Source organism: Squalius cephalus (genome assembly GCF_949319135.1).
Source record: "Squalius cephalus genome assembly, chromosome: 11".
Lineage (NCBI taxonomy): Eukaryota > Metazoa > Chordata > Actinopteri > Cypriniformes > Leuciscidae > Squalius > Squalius cephalus.
The window spans coordinates 16113076-16135751 of record NC_137132.1 but is presented as its reverse complement, the minus strand read 5'-3'; the positions used below and the strand labels follow the sequence as shown (position 1 = coordinate 16135751).

Sequence of the window (22676 nt, the reverse complement as noted above, 5' to 3'; positions counted from 1 at the left end):
TATGCAGACCACACACAATGTGGGATGTGGGAAGATGCAGGCTTCAGCGATTTCAGATGTGAGTATAGTAGTGCAGGTAGCGGCGGTGTGACATTTCTCCCTTCCTGGGAGTGTCACTGATCCGTTTCTAGTTCAATCCCGCATTCTGCAAGCTATTACAATGCCGAATTAGCAGGTTTGTGCAACCTAAGAGAGAGAGAGACAGCTGTTTATATCTATCGGGGAGGGGGTTAATGGTGTGGCCTCATACGCCCATGCAGGGAAACCAGAAGTGGCTCTTCATCCTGTCTCAACAGCTCTGATTGTTTAATGTACAGCTCGTCTTCTCCTGACTTTAGTGCTGTATAGTTTCATTGAAAACAATGAACCTCATTCATGTTTAATATCCCTGTGAGTGAGCAACTCTATTTTGTTCTCCCCAACCATATTTGATTCAGGATTCGGAAGGGAAGCATTATTAAATTTAGGGCCTCAGTGTAAGAAAAGCACACAGAGATTGACTGGCAGCTGTTAAAGTAAAAGCACTACTCGTTTGAAACCCGCTGACTGACGGTTTCAATTTTAAAGGCAGAGTGAAGTTCAAAAGTCTGAGCCGGGATTCAAAATGGAATTTACACCTGGAAATAAACAGACAGGCAGAGTTGTGATTTTGTAAAATTTAAAACAAAATGTTTTGTTTTATAATGAATAAAGTATGTTTGAGATTCGGCACAATTTCTAGGTCACTAATCAAATAAGATATTTTTTGACTTTGATCATGTGACTCATTGATCATGTCAAATCATGTTGGATCATATAATCATCAGGTTTTACAAAAACTTGTGGAGTTCATGCAGCTTGCTTGCTGCGATCATTAAAGCAAAAGGAAATTCAGGCAAAATTTTCCCCTAAATTGTTTTGCTGATAATTTAAATAAATAAATGATTATGCAAAAATGTAAAACCAAAATACATGTTACTAATCAGAATAAATACACTAAAGCAGATAAATACACTAATCAAGTAAATACATTTGTCAAATAAGCAAGCAATTCAGATTGATAAAGATCAAAATGAATATCAATTCTTATTGGACTTTAACTGTGTAAATAATATATGTCTGACAAAACCATCTTCTAATGTGTTAATTTGTTTATAGAGTATTTGGTGGCCTTTGAGAGTGACCTCCCCATAACCAAGGAAACTAAAATTGCTCTAATAAATGCCTGCATAACTATTGACTCAGAAAGCATCATAAGTATGACAGGTTAATTTAATTGCCATCACATAATGGTCCCTTTAAAAAAAATAAAAAATAAAAATACATCATCTGCTACCAGCCAAGAACATATGGAGAGATGAAACTGATAGACACACTAATTACGCATGTATATAGGCACTTACAAGACAATTGTAAAAGTTACAAAACATTTTTTTTTTCTTTATAAGATATAAAAAAGAAAACAATACATCAGAGATGTGCTCAAGTAAATACAAAGCAAAGTTTTGCTCTTTTAGTAAGTATTCAGTGTATGTTTTTTGTAGGAGGAATGCCCTCCAGTTGCGAGGACACAATTATTTCACAATTTGCCTCTACCTGTGAATCATTATAATACCTGCAACCTCTGAATAAAACCCCGCGGTTAAGGGATCATTATTCACGTTGTGAAGCTAAAGGACAGCAGTGAAAGTTAAAGCCAAAGAGCATCGAAAAAATGTTCAAACTAAAGTAAAACAAATGCATGGAATAAGAAAAGACTGCATCACAGTTCCTAGTATATTTATATTATGCACCTGAATTCAATTGGTTTCAATTGGCTTTGTCCAACATATGCTACAACGTGACACACATTCATATCACATGTTTAGCAACGCAGGAGTATGTAGGGTAGGTTTAAAGTTTTTATTCACACGCTTTTCTGAGCATGTACACCCGAAGCACACACACACTAAAAGCCTGTCACATAGCATGCAAGTACTGAAGTTCTCTTTCGCGTCTTATTGCGCTTGCGCTGCCAGATACACACAAGGTTTACATAAACAGTAATTTATATCTTAAGTGAATGTAAATAGTTCAGATGCGTGTCAGTACATTATCACGATTTTTTTTTTTTCAGGCAAGATCACAATCTTTTAAGGATTTTAAGACTATTTTGCAAGTCACTGAGCAATACAGCCAAACTATTTCCCCTATTTTAAAAATGACAACTACAAGGTTATAAAATAAAAAATAAAAACAATGACAGACCATTTAGGCCAAAGTTAGGCCAATCTTATTTCACTTACTTTATTTTTATTATTTTATTTTTTGTTATAAAAAATAAGAACAAAAATGCAAATGACAAAAACACAATATAAAGTACAATTAAAATAAACAGTGCTTTAATTTTTCAGCTACAGTAGGTGTATTTAATAGTAGCATTCAAGAAATTGAATAGATGTAAAAATAAAACAAATAGACCTCATTTGTATGAATTAAATATACACTGATTCTTATTAAAGCTACTAAAGTTATTCAGTCAATTCAGTCATTAATGACACAGACGGCAGCAGGTTTATTAGGCAGCTGTCACTTTAAGACCGAATATGTAGATTTAATGTACTGACACACATGCACATCATATTATATTTTTGCCATATCGCCCACCCCTATTTCCCACTATTCATACTTTATTCTGGGTTAGTAATTAATTCTGGGCTGCAAGGTTGTGAGATTTGACACTGTACACTCGTAAACCTGGGTTAATGTTCTTATTTGCATATTTATGAGTTTAACATCATTGATCGGACAAATACGGCATGCAACTTGTTTTACAACTGCCTGTTCATCTATAGAAATGCAAGGGTGCAAACTTTTATGTTTATGTCTCAAAAAAGCAACATTTAATATATTATTTAATTGAATATATACTGTAATATAAATATGTATTATATATTAGAATATATATAAAAACAAATTAAATAAAAATATTCAATAAAATATATTAAAATATAATACATTTCTTTAGATGTAATGTATGAAAATTACACTAAATGTAAAACTACTGAGTGCACCTCTGAAATGTTATAATATATATGAATACTCACTAGTTTCTCCTGTCTCGTATTCACTGTCTCGGAGCAGCTCAAAGATGTCCACCTCCAGTTTGCCTGTGGTGGAGCGGTTGCTGGAACGGTTGATGTTTTCTTTCGCCAGAGTGATGGCCAATCGCTCCCCACGGCTACACTCCATTGGGTCATCAAGAATGGCAGCTGGGAAATAGTTCAAGGAGACAGAGAAAGACCCAGACAGTGAGAAAAGCAGATATTCTGACAATCAGAATTGTGACAAAAGAGATTAAGAAATCCTCAAGAAGCAACAGAAATCATTCAACACAATGAGGAACCATGGGAATGTAGAAACAAGAGTGTCTGGGTCGTCTTGTGCGCATATTAAAAGCGCATTCTTTGCTTCGCTTACAGTAGACGAGATCAGTGCTGTTCTTTGACAGGTTTGTTATGAGACCGACACAAGTGCTCCATATAGCTGTTTTGCTTGCGTAGCATATAGAATGTTGCAAAGTAAAGAGACAATATCCTATGAATTCACTATATTTATAGTCACTAGGGCTATTGTTGTAAGTACGCCCACTTTCGTGAAGACATACCATGTTCAATCTGCTTTGAATTTGACTAGTCCATGGTGAGTTGACTTAAAGTTTAGCAACAATATATGCCACAGCCAGAATCTGATGCTCAGATATTAAAATCTACAGTATGTAAAGCAAATACCATTTACATTTTTATCACGTAATATTTGACGCGAGTAAAGCCTAATGATGTCTGACACCTGTTCAATAATATTAAAAAGTCCTGCTTTTTATACAAAACTGCAGAAAGAAAGCTTTATGCAAGCCCCTGACATCACATCAACACAACTATAGGTGAACGTCTGTACCTTTTGATGAATGTCAACCTATTTTGAAACTATCCTTGTGATATTTCTGTTACCTGTCAGGCTGGCATATTGAAATGGTTTATTTTGCCACCATTCTGTAAGCCAACACATAATTAGTTCTTCAGTGACTCTGATATTGTGACATGACTGAACTGTGCAAGATTTTTTTTAATGCCAGTTGTCAAACCCTGACAAGAACAGTATGCTAGAAGAGATCATGCTAAATATTCCAGTGGAAGTAAGCACAAACCTCTTATTCTTTGACTGTACAATCATAAAGAAAACAAAAACAAATTTCATAATGCATAAATGAAACATCTGTGATTCAGAATGCTTTAATGATTTAATTCAAACAAGACCGAATCAGCCGTGAGAGTCTTCCTATTAAAAAAGGGCATTATAAATAACAATCCACTTAAGACTGCCATAAATATCAAGATGTTTGTTTAGAGATGGTAAATGGAGATCCGCGGTATGTTGTAAATGAGATTAAACGTATTCGCTTGCGGCAGAGCAGTGATGGCAGTTAAGACACACACTGCAATTTTAATGTGCTTTTGGGTAAAAAGCAATTAAATTACTATATACAGTGGTCCAATTTAAGCTAATGCATTCTGCGAGGAGAAAACATAGATTTTTGTCTTTCCCACAAACTCACAGGGGCTATTTAAAAAAAAAAAGTATTTATCAATTAATGCACTGTTACCTTAGGGGCAAAGCCACATTCATTACAGACGTTTTCCCATACGTAATACCTGTCATGGTGAATGCATAACTACAGCATACATTCATTTGCATTAAAATATTCATCCTCCACAAAAATGATTGCAAGAAAAGATGGTAATTTCAGTACTGGCTGCCCATACAGAAGACTGTCCATCTCCAACACTAAGCTAAATCACCTTCCCACACCCCCTCTTCTCTGTCGCAGCCAATAGCAAAAGGCTGTTTCCCACAGCACAAGTGGAGAAAGCTCAAACTGGCCAATTCTCCCAGCATTTACCCCTAAATCTCACAACAAAGAGCGCCAAATGGAAACACTGGCCCCGCACTGAGCCCTGAGGTTCTGTTCTTGTCCCCAATCCGCGGTCACAAATGTAGATGTCAAAGCAAGAAACTGGAATTGCCAGAGCTAAATGGAATCCTAGCGCAGGGTAAAAATATCAGAGAGGGAGATCTGTTGCGGGGCAATGACATTTTAAAGGCACTGCGGTATGAGACTCGGAGCAGTGTGGAGGTCCGCTGCAGCCGAGGTTCTATTCAATCTTCCAGTCTTGGCTCAGCTGCTGACCCTTTTAGAGGAATCGATGGTGAGCAGCAGCGCGTGCTGGGGCATGAAACGCATTGTGTAATGTACATGGATACCAGGGCTGATGGTTATGGTATGACCAGCACTGTCCTTGCCTTAGCGCATCTTGATACTATCCAGAAATGCATGTGCAGCAATGCGTGTTTAAATTCAATTGTATGTGTAAATGTATATTTTTTTATATTACCTTTTTGGAGGTATAAAGACAGACAGAAAATTAAACAACAAATTGGGGAATCTGACAAGTTGCAGGTCAGACTCAAACCTGTTTTTCCTATATGAGCACCACAACTCTGAAATAGCAGAAGCTTTTGGGCTTTTTGGCCTTTGACTGATAGGTAAATGAAGATAGACAGTAAACTGCAATGTAAAATATTATGAAATTAATTAAGGCGCAGACCAGACTGAAATCTTTAACTCAAAACATGAGCACCTCAGCTAAATGACATATGCTTCTGGACTTTTATTTGAAATTGCAACGTTAAAGATTGGAAAACTGTCTATAACTGGATATGGTCAATTCAAACCTGTAGCTACAAAAAGCACCCCAGTTCCTAAAAGACAGAAACCTTTATGTGTTTTGACCTTTATTTGATAGGTAAATGAAGCAAGACAGAAAATGGAGATTGGACAATTGCATATAGCGCAGGCTGGATTCAAACCTCACATAAACACTACAGCTCTTAAATACCATTAGCTTTAAGAGTTTTCAGGCCTTTATTTCATAGGTAAATGACGCGAGACCATTTGATTTGACGCAGGTCAGATTAATGTGTACTCTGTCTCTTACAGTTAGATTCTCTTACACTATATTTCTTCTACCTACCTATTAACCTGTGTAGCTCACAAACCACTATGTATCCTGCAGGCTATAGAAACACTAAAACAAACCATTAGATGTTACAATACATGGGGGTTTGTAGTATGTCCCAAAGGCCCGTTCAACACTACATTGCCACCATAATAAAACTACTAAACTCTCAAAATCACCTTGTGCTGCTGCTCTCACGGGACCGTTGGCTAACAGTGGGCTAAACAGACCAGCCATGGAGGATGGAGGAACTCATCACTCAAATGGGTCGTCCACTGTTCAAGTGCCTATTAAATAAGCTCCATCACACACTTAATCAACCAGATTGACTGAATGCAAATAAAATGGACTATTGCATCACCTTTAAGCGCACTAACTGCCATTTAATATGCTTTTCCCTTTAAAACGCTAGATCCAAATGAGGCTTGAAGAGCATCAAAGCAGCAGTCTTGATTGTGACATTTATACAGCTATTATACAAGACTGATTATCATTAAATAAACTGTCAACATTGATGACATTAAAGCACACTCATTAACTTTTACTAAACATAAAAATGCTAGATGTTGTACACAATGTGGATATAGGAGGTATTGCTAGTATATGCTGGATTTTAAGTGTATGGTTTTGTGCAGAGGACTTCCAATCACACAACTTTGTGATGCTGTTTGCAAATTTCTGTCAGAAACTATGGTTTGGGGAAACAACAACTCGCTGAACTATGTTGATAACGATGGCACTTACAGAAGTTATCAACTTACAGAAGTATTGAAGTGGTACTCTAAATAAGAAACTAAAACAACCAGTAGGTGGTGGTAAATGTCTAAATGATTTGATCAAATGGCTGATTCATTCAGGAATAGCTCTCTTTATGAATGGGCTAAATCATTGGTTCACCCCATTGATTCTCAAAATGCGGATTCATTCAGATATAAAACTCAGAGATGCACAATAGTTCTGCTCTGGCTTTACATGTAATATTTTCGTTGGCAAACACAGAAAATATTGTGTCTAAATCATAACACAATTTTATCTTCTTATAATATAAAACAATATCAAATTTACACTCGTGCTAGTCAGGAAAAAACAGCACTCGTGAGATACTGTGATCGTTACTTGTGTGATATTGCTTAACTATAGACCTATTATATGCTATAAATAAGAGACAAAAACTCATACAGGGGCATTTTTACCATGATATATTGAATCTTAGGGGAATTCTATATGCTGCATAATGCAGTCAATTGTTGCTCTGCTTGATGAACCAATCAACTGTGTGAAATGACATTACAAAGCAATTAAATTAACACAGACAGCCCTGGAATCCACATTTGAACTACTCAGATCTGCTCTTCACTTCATCCCACAGAGACTGAAAGAGGATCTAACTACAGCAAAAGTAAAGACCAGGGAGATAAAGCACTTCAGAGGCCAACATCACGGTTTTACAGAGGGATCTGCACTGTCAAATGATGAATAGTGAGTCTTAAAATGCTTTCGAAGGTTGTTTGACTTTATTATTGACTGGCCTTTTACCCTTGTCACTGATGAGAATAAACTAGATATTAGTATTCCACCTCTCCGTTCCTTTACATGAAAGATCAGCAGGATATTTTTAAATCTGATTTAAATTCAGTTTAATATTAAGCTGGGACAAAAGTGATTTTAATGTTATCAATAATGTTTAATGGTCCGCATTCCTCTCCATCTGGAAAGGCCTGATTGTTTGTATAAAAATAGGCTGATGAAGGCCTCGTTCACATGTTATTCTGTATGGATCTTCTCTGCACTGTGGGTTTTTAAATGGATATATCATCTATTTTTGAATGGGAATGATCTGTCGCGTAAATCAACTTTTAATTACGGGTTCTAATTAAATTTTTATTTTCGCCAAAGCAAGTCTCATCTAATTTCAGCAATGACGCTAATTAGCGAAGCTCCTGGGCAAGCCATTGACGACAGAATCCATCGCTGAAGGGCGTAAGGTCCCAGTAAATCAAAACGCTGATTGCTTTATGGACCTCACAGTCACTTGTCTTTTTGTGTCTGTGGAAAAAAGTCATTTTGACACCTTTTAAGGACTTTCTGTTGTCAAATTGGCCAGCGAATAAGATAAATTACATGTGGCAAATGAGTAATTAAAATGAATTGTTTTCAAACACTACATGATTTAGAGCGACGAGTGGCCAATAAACTACTGACACTGCAAACAGCACTCAAAAAAGACCAAGTGTCTCCAACCTTTCATAAAACATGAGTTAAAACGGTTCCGACATTTCCATTACATTTCCATTTCCAATCTTTATTAAAAAAAAAGTGTGAAATTATTTGCATGTATGTGATTAAATCAAATGCATATGTTCACATTTTTAATTAAAACAGGCATTAAAAATGTCATGTAAATGTCATGAATGGTAAAGTAATCATTGAAGAAATCAGAGACGCTAATGCATGCTAATTTTATTAGCAGAACATGTATCCTAAAAACACAATTATATACTTTCAGACTTTTTGCATACGTTGACTTACAGCTTGATAGGGAATAACTCACAACTAAAATATTCTGTGATATTAATTTAGACTTTTTTAGATTTTCTTCACATATATTTCATCTCAAGTATGCACTTTACTGACATTCCTGTTTCTTTGGTAACCAAGTACACTACTAATGGATATAAATCCTTGATAAGTTGTAAAAATGTATATAAATCACTTACTGAAATACTGAATACTGAAATGTTTAGATTAGCATATTAAATATATCAGTTTTTCTTGATAAAACAAGAATAAGTTCAAATCTGTTTTAATAAAATCAACCCTTGGCACATAAAAGTGCTTGTAATAAAATAAAATTCCAATTGTTCAATATTTAGGTCTTGATTTAAATGTTCTTTTCTTTAAATAATTATTTCACTCTAATGTATACAAGTGCAGAATCTATTTCAATGTTCACTTAAGCTAAATGTGGAAAAACTGGGCTGTCGTGTGCAGTCTGCATTATTTAACATTTGCTGGGCCACAGACTCGCAGTTACAGGCATTAGACTTTATACTGACACCCTGGCTCTAACATTTCAGCTGTGAAAGAATCTGCAATTCATGGTTTTAAGTTTTATGTGACTATTTCTGTAGAGTATGGCATACACTAGAGCTTTTTCAGATAAATGATAAATGAGCAGGAAAAGGGTAAGAAAGTTTCTCTCTCATTGATCATGACCGGGTGATCTATGTGTCTGAGTGTGTTTGTGCTTTCATTGGAATCTGCATTTAGCTGTAATTTTGTGTGTGTGTGTGTGTGTGTTTACTAAGGGAGGCCATTAGAGACAGGGGAATAATGATGGTATTAATGGCACCAATTGCTCATCCAGCCTGCCACTGGAGTGCAGCCCTTGGGATGCGTGTGCAGGGATAATTGTTTACATCTTCAGTTGCCTGTTTTTATCCCTTTATCACTATAGACCTTATGTAGCCCCGCCCCTTTTCAGCGCTGCACTCATTGTCTTTTGACTTCCGGTCTGTATTTTCACAGCGATTTTGCGTGTTTATTAATGAACGTCTTGTTTTAAAATCTTCCCGGTCGACTGACATTTGTTAAGTCATCTGCTTTAAACATTACAGTCCTCATGATAACTTTCGTTAACTTTACGTTAAGTAAATCCACTTCAAAAGCTAATTACTCCTGGACAGCAATGCCATAGAAATATACAGAGCGACCGCAAAAACGGAATATTCTAAAGATGGCGGCGCCCTCGTTTCTCTGGCGCATAAGGTCTATAGAGGATAAGGAGAGACAAACAATGCTCTGCCACTGCTCAGTCCTGTGACACTTTGTCCCACCTTTCTACCTGCTACAGGAAACAGTGAATTCTGGATTTAAAAAGTCACATATAAGTATGATCAAATTTAATGTAAACAATGGCATGTAGACTTACTTTTTAAAGTAAAACCAATTAAGTTAACATTGCTTTAAAGTCACCATGAAATTAAAATGTAAATTTCTTTCTTTTTTTTTATGGAATTTTGCAGTATTTATTATAAATGATTTATCTGTGCACATTAGTATTTTTTTTTACAATTCATGTGCCTTCGTAATCTTTAATCAAAATAACTTCCCCTCCTTCTTGCAGCGACATCTTTTCTCTTCTTTGATGACGTGTTTCCTGACGCGAGGGAGGGACAACCTGTCAACCTGTCCAATAGCAAACCACAACCATCCAATAATCCAATCAATTCCCGATGGACAAAATTAAGTCCTGTCTTACTTTTTTTGTTGTGTTCAAGAAGATAAACAAATACATAACAAATACATTGTTGGATCAGTTTGAACAGGTCGGTGTCTGTTGGCATATGTCGGAGCTTGTTTTCTCCAACTAAACATGTTGAATCAGCGTTTGTCGGGTCGTTGAATGTCTGAGAAGTGACGTACTGTAATCTGGTAACTGTCTGCGTAGGTTGGCGTCTTTTGGTGCAGTGTGAATCAGCCTTTAGAAAAAAAAGGTTCAATGGGGTTCTATATAGAACCATGTTTTCCTGACTTTATGCCAAAAATATTCTATTGTATAAGGAAACATTTCTTAAATGATTGCATAATACTTTCATGTTTAACAGATTATTTATTTTCTTTTGTGATTACGAGCTGTTTAAATCATACAATTGAATTAGAATAAAAAATAAACAAAATTAATAAAAAAAAAACAATAAAATTATCCCATAACCGAACCCCTAAAAGGTTCTTATGAAGCGCCTGTCAGAACCCATTAAGGTTCTATATGAAGAGTTCAGATGCAAAAGCCTCTAAGTGCCATCTGAAATTTTCTTCTAGAATGATCATTTTTATCAAGCTCGTATATTTAAGTTCAGTAATTTCACTTAAAAGACAATTAATAGGTAATTTTCATTGCCATTTAAGTGAAATTACTGAACTTAAATATACAAGCTTGATAAAAATTATCATTCTAGAAGAGAATTTCAGATGGCACTTAGAGGCTTTTGCATCTGAACTCTTCATATAGAACAGAGAGTGCATGATTATTAGAAATAATACATTAGATTAAGTGCTCTTTGAGTTTGACTTGTTTGACCTAGAATTAAAATTTTCTTTTTTATTTTCTTAAGGTCTAACTTGAATTCCCATTTAAAGGGGTTATTAAAGCTACTAACATTATTAAAATTATACTAAATTATAGCTAAAATTATAGCTACTAAAAAAAGATTATTCAGAATAGTGGCCAATCAATAAGGGTTTTTGGTAGGGCTGGGCGATTTAAATCGTGATATTGTTATGCGCATCTAGTTAACTGACAAGCTGAGCCATATCGCATTAAAATCGCGGACGTATCGCCAGCGATAATTAATGCGATATGGCTCAGCTTGTCAGTTAACTACGGCTCTTTGTAGTAAATGCCGCTCCATCTGAAAGCAGGTGATGGCGATTTACTACTAATCAAGGAACCGGCTTTACTGACGAGATGCGCATAACAATCTCACGATTTAAATCGGCCAGCCCTAGTTTTTGGCAAGAAGTGGATTTGAGTGCGTTCTAAAGTTAAAAATATTTGCTGATTTTTTTATAAAAAAAAGATCGCCATCTTGCTCCAACCAAAGTGATTTGAACGCACCTGAAGCTGTACTGTATCTATGACTTCCCAACTCCCCAGGAGGACCTGGTAGTGTAAAAAGAGATAGTGACCATATGATAGTGTAGAAAGTATATATATATTTTTTTTTTGCTTTTCTAGTTGATGTACAGTACCTATACATATCCTTTAATAACACAATCACTTCTCTAACCTCTTTTTATTAATACTTGTCCTCATTCCCACCTGTGTTTTTCTGAATAACACTAATCATAATAACTAAAGATTGTTCCCTTACTTGGTCATGACATTCCCTCCTGCGATGAAGTGTACAAAACATGTCAGGCAATAGCAGCATGCCCAGACTAACGATGAAGACTTACGCTCTCTCTCATTTTCTGCTCTCTGTCCTTATCTTGCCTACAGTAAACCGAAGGCTAAGCATACAAATCCCTGTTACACTGCACGGAAAGTGCACTCCATATAGAGCATTATCAAAGCTAAGCACCAAATCGTCCCCCCTCATCTTTTTTTTCACATGGAGAGCGTGATGGAGAATTGCAGTGGACTAAATTTGATTGGTTGCACATCCACTAAAGATCAGGTTTTAGTAATAGCCTCTCTGGAGTTTAAGCCTGACCTATGGATTTGTTATTTTGCCTGCACACAGCGGCACCGTAACATCACCAAAAACAAGCACACACATACTACATCATTACCATGAAGACCTTTTTCTAGCGTTTAATGCAGAATCACACCTTCCCCCACACTCTCACGGCTCCAGAGACTCCAGCTGATGATTCCAGACCAGTGTAAAACAACAGACAAAATCGGATGCCAACAGAGCAAACAATACCTGACTGTACACTGTGCGAGAAGGGTGTTTATAGTGGAAATGCCGTTCTTACGTTTCATTTCACACATAGATGGGAGAAGGCCAGAGCCACAAAAAAGCAAGGAAATGTGATGCAGGGATGACAGGAAAACTGCATGAGGACTCAAAAGTGATGTTGGGCTATTAACGTAAAAGCGCACGGGCCATTGAGCTCAGACAGAGACTGTAGAGTGTTGACTGATGAGCCTGTAGACTAGACAGCAATTTTGTGTAGGGTTAAAATGGCATTTTAGTGGCCCGGTGGTGATTCTGGTGCCCTAGGTGAGAAAACAGCCTCAATGAATCCTAATTACATGTTGTGGCATGAAGTTGGCATGTACTGTGGTGTGACATGCATGCACTCCTTAAAAAATATTTTTTTAAAGAAAGAAAAAAAGGTAAAATACAGTGAAATATTATATTATGGATAATAAGAAATGTTTCTTGAGCAGCAAATCAATATATCAGAATGAATTCTGAAGGATCATGTGACATATTGAAGACTGGAGTAATGATGCTGAAAATTCTAAACATTTAAATTCAGAACTGCCTTAATTCTTCATGGCATATATTCAACAAAGTGCTGGAAACATTCCTCAGAGATTTTGGTCCATCTTAACATGATAGTATCACACAGTTGCTGCAAATTTTTTGACTACATATCCGTGATGTGAATCTTCCGTTCCACCACATCACAAAAGTTCTCTATTAGACTGAGATCTGGTGACTGTGGAAGCCATTTGAGTATAGTGAACTCATTGTCAGAAAACCAGTTTGTGATGATTTGAGCTTTGTGACATGGCATGATATCCTGCTAGAAGTAACCATCAGGAGATGGATACAGTGTGGTCATAAAGGGATGGACATAGTCAGTAACAATGCTCAGGTAGGCTTTGGTGTTTAAACGATGCTCAATTGGTGCTAAGAGGCCCAAAGTGTGCCAAGAATATCTCACACACCATTAAACCACCACCACCAGCCTGAACCGTTGATACAAGGCAGGATGGATCCATACTTTTATGCTGTTTTCGCCAAATTCTGAACCTACCATCTGAATGTCACAGCAGAAATCAAGACTCATCAGACCAGTCACTGTTTTTCCAATCTTATATTGTCCAATTTTGGTGAGCCTGTGTTAATTGTAGCCTCAGTTTGACAGGAGTGGCACCAATGTGGCCTTCTGCTGCTGTCGCCCATCTGCTTCAATGTGCGATGTGTTGTGCATTAAGAGATACTCTTCTGAATACCTCAGTTATAACAAGTGGTTATAAGTTACTATTGCCTTTCTTTCAGCTCGAACCGGTCTGGCCATTCTCCTCTGAACTCTGGCATCAACAAGGTATTTTTGCCCACAGTACCTGGAGGTGCTGTGTCTGAAAATCCCTGTAGATCAGCAGTTTCTGAAATACTCAGACCAGATCGTCTGGTACAAACAACAATGCCACATTCAAAGTCACTTAAATCACCTTTTTTTCTCCATTCTGGTGCTCAGTTTGAACTCCAGATTGTCTTGACCATGTCTACATGCCTTAATGCATTTTGTTGCTGTTATGTTATTGGCTGATTAGTTATTTGCATAAACAAGTAGTTGAACAGGTCTACCTAAAAAAGTGGCTGGTGAGTGTATGTGTGTATGTATGTATGTATGTATGTATAGGGGTGTAACGATACACGTATTCGTACTGAACCGTTCGGTATGAGGCTTTCGGTTCGGTACGCATTATAAACCGAACAATTCGTTGGAACATTTTTCCTGCCAACCAAATTTTTGTTAGCAGTCGCACTGGCGCAACCACCACAACGTTGGCCAACATCAAATGGCAAACGCAATGAAAGCAGAACGAAACCGCACTAATCATTTGTGATTAACGGACCGTTTATGAGTTATGAGGAAATCCTACAGGCCATGGAGGGGTGCTTTGGGTAGCCGCGCCAGGTGGAGGCGCTCTGGGGACACAGTTGCATCGCCACAGAACGCTCCACCGGGGGGACCCCAGTGTACCCTTTGGCCATGGCCTCATCGAGGGGAGAGAAGGTGGAAGAGGCCGCTGAGCGATCGCGAGAAGTCAAAGGCGAAGGGTTCCACACAAGCCTGATGCTCGCAGCTGCCCAGGAAAGCATGGCAGTCAGTTCTGGATCAGACTCGGGCAATGCTGGCACCCCCAAAGGAGACAGCACAGCCGAGTTTTCATCTCCAGATGACTCAAGCCCACCTTGTGATGCGGCGATAGACATGACATCATCTGCTGGGGCGCCGAATGAAACGCTGGGCCCGCCACAAGACTGGCCAGCTACCTCATCCAGCAACCTCATGGGTTGCAATGTGCTAGAGGGGGGTGTGGCGGAGGGGACTCTACCTCTACGGAGGTCATCGAGTCTCGATCGCAACATTGCGATAGTCATGTTTCTACAATGGGAACATGACGCATCCATGGATGCTGCCTGAGTGTGATTTAAGCCCAAACATGCCAGGCAGTGCTCGTGGCCATCAGCGGAATCAATCCGTCTACCCAGAAATACACGGGTGAGACATCTTTAAAAAGACGTGCCGCATGCAGCTCTTTTAGAGAGGAAAACACACACTGTTGGCAGATCACTGCACAGACCAGCAGCATGAATGAGATCTCACTGGAACACACTGTAACACCAACACCGCTGAAGAGTCGCTCTTCTCGTCTTTCGAACTCATAGACAGCTTTGCAGTGGAGAGAAGAGAAGTAACACTCGGCTCCAAAGCAGAAACATAATGCGAGATTGCATGCGCAGCTCCTTTTATACCCACGAGGTGGGGCGGAGTTGCGCTATGCAAATTCCACAGACCCATGGCATTGTTCTGCCATTGGCTTGTTTTGTAGAACTCGAAGGTACTTTGAAACAACATCTGTTAATGACGGAAAATTGCTTGAGCTTTATGCACAATGGTATTGTTTAAGCCTTGTTTATGCAGTCCAAGTATTCATATTGATTATGTGGGTTGGGCTTGAGGTTTGGGAGTTGCATTGCATTGATTTGTTCACATGGTCCAGTGATTAAAAGAGGAAGTATAACCATTCATCCCCACGGTAAGCCACAGACCCATCAGGTGGGTCTTAATGAGACTCTCACTGTCAAGGTCCCTGTTATCACCTCAAAGGCAGCGGAGCACATCTGAGCTGACCTTGTGCATTCCTATCTCTCCACATTATAATTCACAGTGCATTATGGGTAGATCTGGTGCCAAAAACAATGCATAGGCAGATACAGTCATAGTGTGTTATTCCACAGGCAATAAATAAAATGTGCTCTGATTTGAACTTGAACAGACATACAAAACAAACATCCCGATGATTGTGATTCCTAAATAATTAACGGCACAGCGCCTCTTCATGCTTGAGCGCCAGGGACGATGTTTATAGACACCCACATTCTTGAATTTTGCAAATCAGGTCTGCCACTTCAATTCAGCCCAAATCACAGAAGAGCAAAGATGCTAGAGACTAAGTGCATTTTAAAAAGCTGCTTTCGAGGATACTTTTCGGTTCCTAGCCACCTGCAAACGACCATTCATCTTGACAGGGTGGAAAATAGCTTTGCTGCTCTGTGTTTCTTGCCCCTTTTTTAAAAAAGACACTGAACTGAGGTGCGAACAGGTAGGATGCTGCCAGGTGGGAGATATTTTTTAACAGAACTGCCAGGCCTTTTTTTTTTTTTTTTTTTTCATGTCCTTTACCCAGAACAACTCAGCCAACAGTAAATGGACGTGTTTTAAGGTGAGTTTGACAGTGGAGAGATCCGTGCAGCTTTTCTAATACACTCCACCTGACGCTGTCAGCATAAAAGAAATAATTGTTGAAATGCTGCCCAGTGTTTGCCATGCAAGAGGATTGAAATGCTTCCTGGCATTGTGTTTGTCTTGTCTCTCTCCCCCCAGGCTCTCCTACACTAAACTCCTTCATTTAGGATCCACCAGAGGCTATATAGTTCTCTTGAATGATGCAATGCATTGTGTCCCATAATAATGTTCAAGGCAAATGCGCTCTCTCCAAAATGTCTGAAATCTGAATATGATACATGAATAAAATATGAAGGACTCCTAGTCTAGAGATTTTTAAAAAGGTAGAGCTGATGAAAGAGGTCCTTTCATATTAGAATAACACTTATCTCATTCTAGTTTATTTTTAATCTTCAGACTGCATGAAAAGAAACGTGCTGTGGTACTGAAATTTCTTTCCATCACATTTCTCAAAAGCCCAAACTGCCTCAAAATGCACAATATGCATGTGCAATACAAGTGGAAGAACCCAGTGTGTGGCCACACACAAAGCCTGATGTAGATTATTCATATATGTTTTAAGTTTATATGTCTAAATAAATTATTTGGCATTTAAACAATATAGAAAAATAAATAAATAAATAAATTCTAACCTTTCAATATGTTATATATTTGCGACACTATGGTTTCGGGAAACAGTCGTGACTAGCTAGTTGATTTCTTCAACGATGCAACGTACTATGGTAGTTAAGCAGCGAGTCACATCGTTGTACGGCAAACGCACCCCTGGATAATTATAGGACACAGAAGTTCAACACTCTTAAGCATTAGAAAAAGAAGAAGAAATAGCCTACAAATGTGATGTTTAACTAAAGTTATTTCGACTTATTTCTATGGTTGAACTGGAACATCGAAGGTCAGCAACAAAGAATGCATAAAGTATATTTGTATAATTTAACATATTTAATTATTGCAGGTTTGAATAATATTTTGAGTTTGCATTTCACTATTTTAATTAATTTTGAGGAATACTGAATCTGTTTTTGTGCAAGTGAATAAATGCATGCTCACATTTAGTCTAGAACTACAATAAGCATCATGTTCACACAGCATACACAACACTTCTGATCCTCACTTTCAATTTCTCTCAACATGGAGACCGGAGAGGTGCCAGTCAATAAAAGGGAAAGCAAAGAAACTTGCATTACTTACTGTATTTAAAAAAGTAACTCAGATATTTTGCTGTAAATTTAAATGTAATGTTACTTTAACATTTACTAGGAAAAAAGTAATCTGATTACATAACTTGTGTTACTTGTAATGTGTTACCCCCAGCACTGTTGGGGAGCATAAGAGACGTCTTTCAAAAACATGAAAAAAAAAAGGTTTATCAACCCCCAACTTTTGAACTATAGTGTAAAGCTACAGTAAAGTATATCCAACATTTCAGACTCTGTTTGAAGGAGTTCTATATATATATATATATATATATATATATATATATATATATATATATATATATATATATATTTTTTTTTTTTTTTTTTTTTTAAATCAAATCATGCATGTTTTGTTTTTTTTGTGCAGAAGAATTAGTGTGAAAAAGCCTGTAGGCCTATACTCAGTCCTCTCATCCCAGAAGTGCTGCACTCTGTGTTAAATACTGGTGTTGAGACTAAGCCATGGATAACTCGTTTCTCGTCTAGCTTAATGGCAAAAGAAAATGGAACGTGGAAATGAACCTTTTTCAATTTTCTCAAAGATCCCAAACAGAGACTAGGATCCATTTCTGCTCACTTTTATTTCTGGTGTGTTTAGTGGTGACTGAAGCAGAGCCCAGATCTATCTAATGTGAATTCAGTTCTCAGCATCTGCTTTCTGCCACAAGCTCTGCTGATTTATCTTTTTTTAATATACAGTATATGATTAATGAGGTAATTTACTCACACAATCAAACAAAACTGGTGTATAAAACCTCAAGAGATAACTCTTGTTTTGTCCAGTGTTGCAGCTAATTTGCTTTATGGAACAGATGCCATCTTGAGAGGCATGAAAAGAACTATAACAATAATCGATTTGCTTATTTCAATCTCATCATATATTTCCAGGAATTGTGGAGCAGGAATAACTTGGTGGAGCAGGGACTCCCTATAAAATATAATAAAAACTGAGTGTTGCATTTTAATCCTGGCCAATAAGTAGTCTATAGTATCATATTGATGCATTTATGTACCTTGTTTTGATGATTGCATTGCAAAGCTATTAAAATAATTATTGATGTACAGAGTAATTTAGTCAAATTCAAATGTAACGTACAATAATGAACAATAAATAATGGGTGACATACCGGTAGGCACGAATAACCAGTATAAATTTGTCAAATGGTAGAGATTTTGGACTATCGTCTCTATCGCGGTTATGCGCTCGCGTGATGTTGTTAAATCGTATCATTTAAATGTGTTTTAAGCATTGCTGTTTAAAAATAAGCAATGTTAAACCATTGAAAGCACAATAAGCAGCGAAAGAGAGCTCATTTCTGTATACGTGCACGCTGTCTGATAGATTGTTTCTGAGCGCTGTCTGAGAGTCAGTGAGTAATGAACAAAGTTCTTTTTGCCACCTTATTGGGCTTGAATGGTCAAACATACACAGTTATGTGTCAAAATGCCTGTCTTTGCGAGTATCCTTATAAACAGTCATTTATGTCTTAAGTGAACGTAAACAGTTTAAAAAGAAAGCGCATGTGTAAAGGTATATTAGATCAGTACATTCTGTCTTAAAGTGACAGCAGCCTAATAAACCTGCTGCTGTCTGTTTTTAATGTTAATTAAACAAAAAAAGATAGAGAAACTGCTCCGGACTGGATTACTTTTGTAACTTTAATAAGAATATTTAATTTACACAGTGAAGACTATGCAGTTTTTTTGTACATTTATTTACTTTATTCAGTTTATGTAAAGCCTATTATTTCTTATTTAGTCTATTATTTTGTGCCTTTGTTCTATTGTAGTTTTGTCCTATTGCTTGTACTTACTTTCTTTGTTCTTATTTTACGACTATTTATTTGTCTTCAGTAAGCTTGAATTGTTTTACTCATTTAGGCTAGTATTAGTTTTTTATGATATTGAAATTGGTGATGAGAATTATGAAATGTCAATGTTATCAAAAATTTTGAAATCACACAATAACTATATTGTGTTTTTTATATATATAATAATAAAATGAAATAAAATTAAATGCATCATTTGGTCATATTGCCAACTCCTAGTTTGAGCTCTTGTATCTTTTAACTTTACTTTCAGATGAATTTGATAAAACCAAATCTAAAGGCTCTTTGGATCCCATAGCGTGAGTGCAAAAATGTTTTTCTCTCATCCAAATCGTTTTTGCCCAGTCAAGTCTTAGAGTTCATGATCTCTCTGATCATTGGCGTGCGACTGGCATCAGACTGAAGTGTAAGTGAGTTTTCTCAATGACACTGTGGTCTGGGTGGCAAGAGGTGCTGGCATTACAGTCAGGTCAACTGAGCTAATGTTGACTGTGTCACTTTCAGCACAGCGTCTGCTAAAGATACTGCTGAATAAGAGCTTACTGAACTTTTTGTCTAACTACATGACCGGTAAACATTTACTTAATAATAATTAGCCACAAACAGGAAAAATCTGCATTGAAATTGAATATACAGTATACTGTAACGTGTCTTGTTTTGAACCCACTCAATAATTTTATATTATAAATTAAATATTTTTATACTATGGTGCTGATGAATGCTTGAATATGATTGGTTGAGGATTGTTCTAAGGTGTGCAACTATTTTCAGGGAAAAGCACAGCTAAAGTTTCTCCAGGCAGGTCTGGACTGTATTACATGTCCATATCACTTCGCCAAATGATTTCATGCTGTGCTTACAGCCTACAACAGCAAAATAACCAAAACCCACAACAACACTGACCAAGCAAATAAATAGTAAACAGTAGGATAAAAACAACAAATTATTTCCACGTTTTTTGCCACAAAATTACGTTACATTATGTACGGAAAGCACATACTTTCTTTATCCCGCTCTCTCTTCCACTCAAATGCACACACATACCATCCGAATACACACTCATACGCACAGAAACATGTTGTCAGCGCTGCTCTGACGATTTTATCAGTAAAATAGTTTCGCAAATTTAAAGCTACATGATATTTCTCACTAGCGAGGTAATAACTGCACTGTTCTTGAAGCAGATAAACGTACAGTTTCGCTATTGAAATGAAAGATCACACCTTTATTACAAGTTTGTAGATTTTCCTGTTTGTGAGTCACTTCAGATAAAAGCGATTGCTAAATGTAAATGTAAAAATGCATGTAAAATGTACATTCATAATAAATAATGGGAGTAGCAATGAGGAATTAGACCCCAAAAACACTGCAAATAATCTAAATGCCACTATTTCTCCACAGGAAACATATTCCCAACATGAAATGAGAATAATGAGATAAAGTATAAGAACAGATATACTTGTGAATGTGAAGAGTCAACTTTCAAAGTTCTCTCATAAAATTTCTAAATCACCAGCTTCTCCGCAAAGCAGCATAATTTGAGGAAATGCATTAAGGGTGTTCTCTGTGATGCCACGTATTCTACAAGTAGCAATCTTCTTTTTCTTTAGCAAGGTCGTAACTATATACCAAGGACTAAACATGATGTCATAAATTGGTGCATTTTAGAAGAATCCTGCAGAGTTGCTCGAACCAGTGAAAAGTAAAAAGAATGAACAGAATAATAAAACATTATTAACTTCAAAATGTCATAGAGATTCATGAGAGTTAGATTTTCATGCTGTGAGAAATTCTAAGTACATCTACATGAGCAGATGCATATAAAATTTACATTTACATTTATGCATTTGGCAGACGCTTTTATCCAAAGCGACTTACATTGCATTTTTAAGGTACACATTTACATTCTTATCAGTTCTTGCTTTCCCTGGGAATCAAACCCATGACCTTGGCGTTGCAAGCGCCAATGCTCTCAAATGATAGGCTACATATATATATATATGATAGCAAATTAAGAAGGTATGTCTTAATTGTATATTTAGATTAAAATTTCAGACAGTATTTTAGAAAGCAAACGTCTCAAATGATATCTAGGAAAAAGGGATTTAGTGGTAAATAATGTGCTACTTGAACTGAAAAATAATGATTTTCATTCATTTTTGGTAAAACAAGCTATTGAAGGATGACCGGTTAGACCTAAACCTCCAGGAAGCAAAGACACTAAATTACTTCAAGTCTACAAACATGGCCATGCTGAGAAAAGTGCTACCTGGAAAGTCTCCAACTTAATGAAAGATTGTAATCAGAATATCTCAGCATGCTCAGTCACTTGATCACAAAGACAATCTATCTACTAACAACTGCATGTCACTAACTATACAAATTTGGTACAAATTCAGTCTCATGTCAAGGCAAACTTAATAATAAGGCTTGGTAACTTACAGTAAAGCCCACTGATGTATTTTGCTTTGTTCTACTCTGGAGAAAACATTTTAGCAAAAATTCACTAATAAGGGACATTGACACAGGATGCAATATTGGATTCTGTTGTTTTTTTGTTTTGTTTTTGTTTTACCATATTCATGTCATGGTGAAACTTTTTTTTTAAAGTGCATCTCAAGAATGCAAGTCTTATACAGTAAGCTGCCATTTCACTGCTTCCAACAAACACTAGACAGGAAATCATTCATTTCCAATGAAGAGTCGCACAAGGGCTGCATGGAGTTCCGACCATGTGTGGAGACAGGATTTTTAAATCCAACATGAGCTTCATATAGATATGCTGAAATACTGAAATATGAAATACAATATGAAACCTAACCATATGAAATATTGAAATATGAAATGTAACATGTGACAATACAGTATGCAACAGTTGAACTGGGGTGCGTTTCCCGAAAGCATCGTTAGCCAACTGGTCGCAAGTTCTGTCATTATCAGCATAGTTCAACGAGTCAGTGTTTCCCGAAACCATCGTTCTAACGAACATTCGCAAACAGCATCGCAAAGTTGTGTAGTTGGAACGACAGCTCTCGACCTGTGGTTAGAAGCATTTCTAGTTTGCATGACATGTAGACTTAATAAATCCTTGTCTTGAGCAAAATAAGCAAGCTGACATTCAGTACAATCTGTATCTTTTATTTAGAATACATACAAATGCCAATTACGTCTTTTAGTTTGTCAAGAGATTTAAAGCACCGTTTTTGAAGTGCGCCTGTGCGAACGTGCTTTACTATGTAAGAACGAGCCTATGATTGAATCTGGAAATTAAGCTAAATAACTGAGAAAAATTATAAATATTCCTCAGATGCCATGTCCGTAATTTATATCAAAGCATCTAGCTTAATTATATCTCAAACAGACTCATTAAAAGAAGTTATTACTCTACCACG

General features: G+C 36.9%; 1 protein-coding gene across 4 annotated transcripts in view; it reads right to left on the bottom strand.

Annotated features, from left to right (window-relative positions):
* grik4 (glutamate receptor, ionotropic, kainate 4) overlaps window positions 1-22676 on the bottom strand; it is a 389008-nt gene that overhangs the window by 140678 nt on the left and 225654 nt on the right. For all 4 annotated transcript variants that reach the window (XM_079885109.1, XM_079885112.1, XM_079885111.1 and 1 more), the window contains one exon: window positions 3066-3230. In XM_079885109.1, the coding sequence (XP_079741235.1) occupies window positions 3066-3230 (165 nt within the window). The remainder of the gene's footprint in view (window positions 1-3065; window positions 3231-22676) is intronic.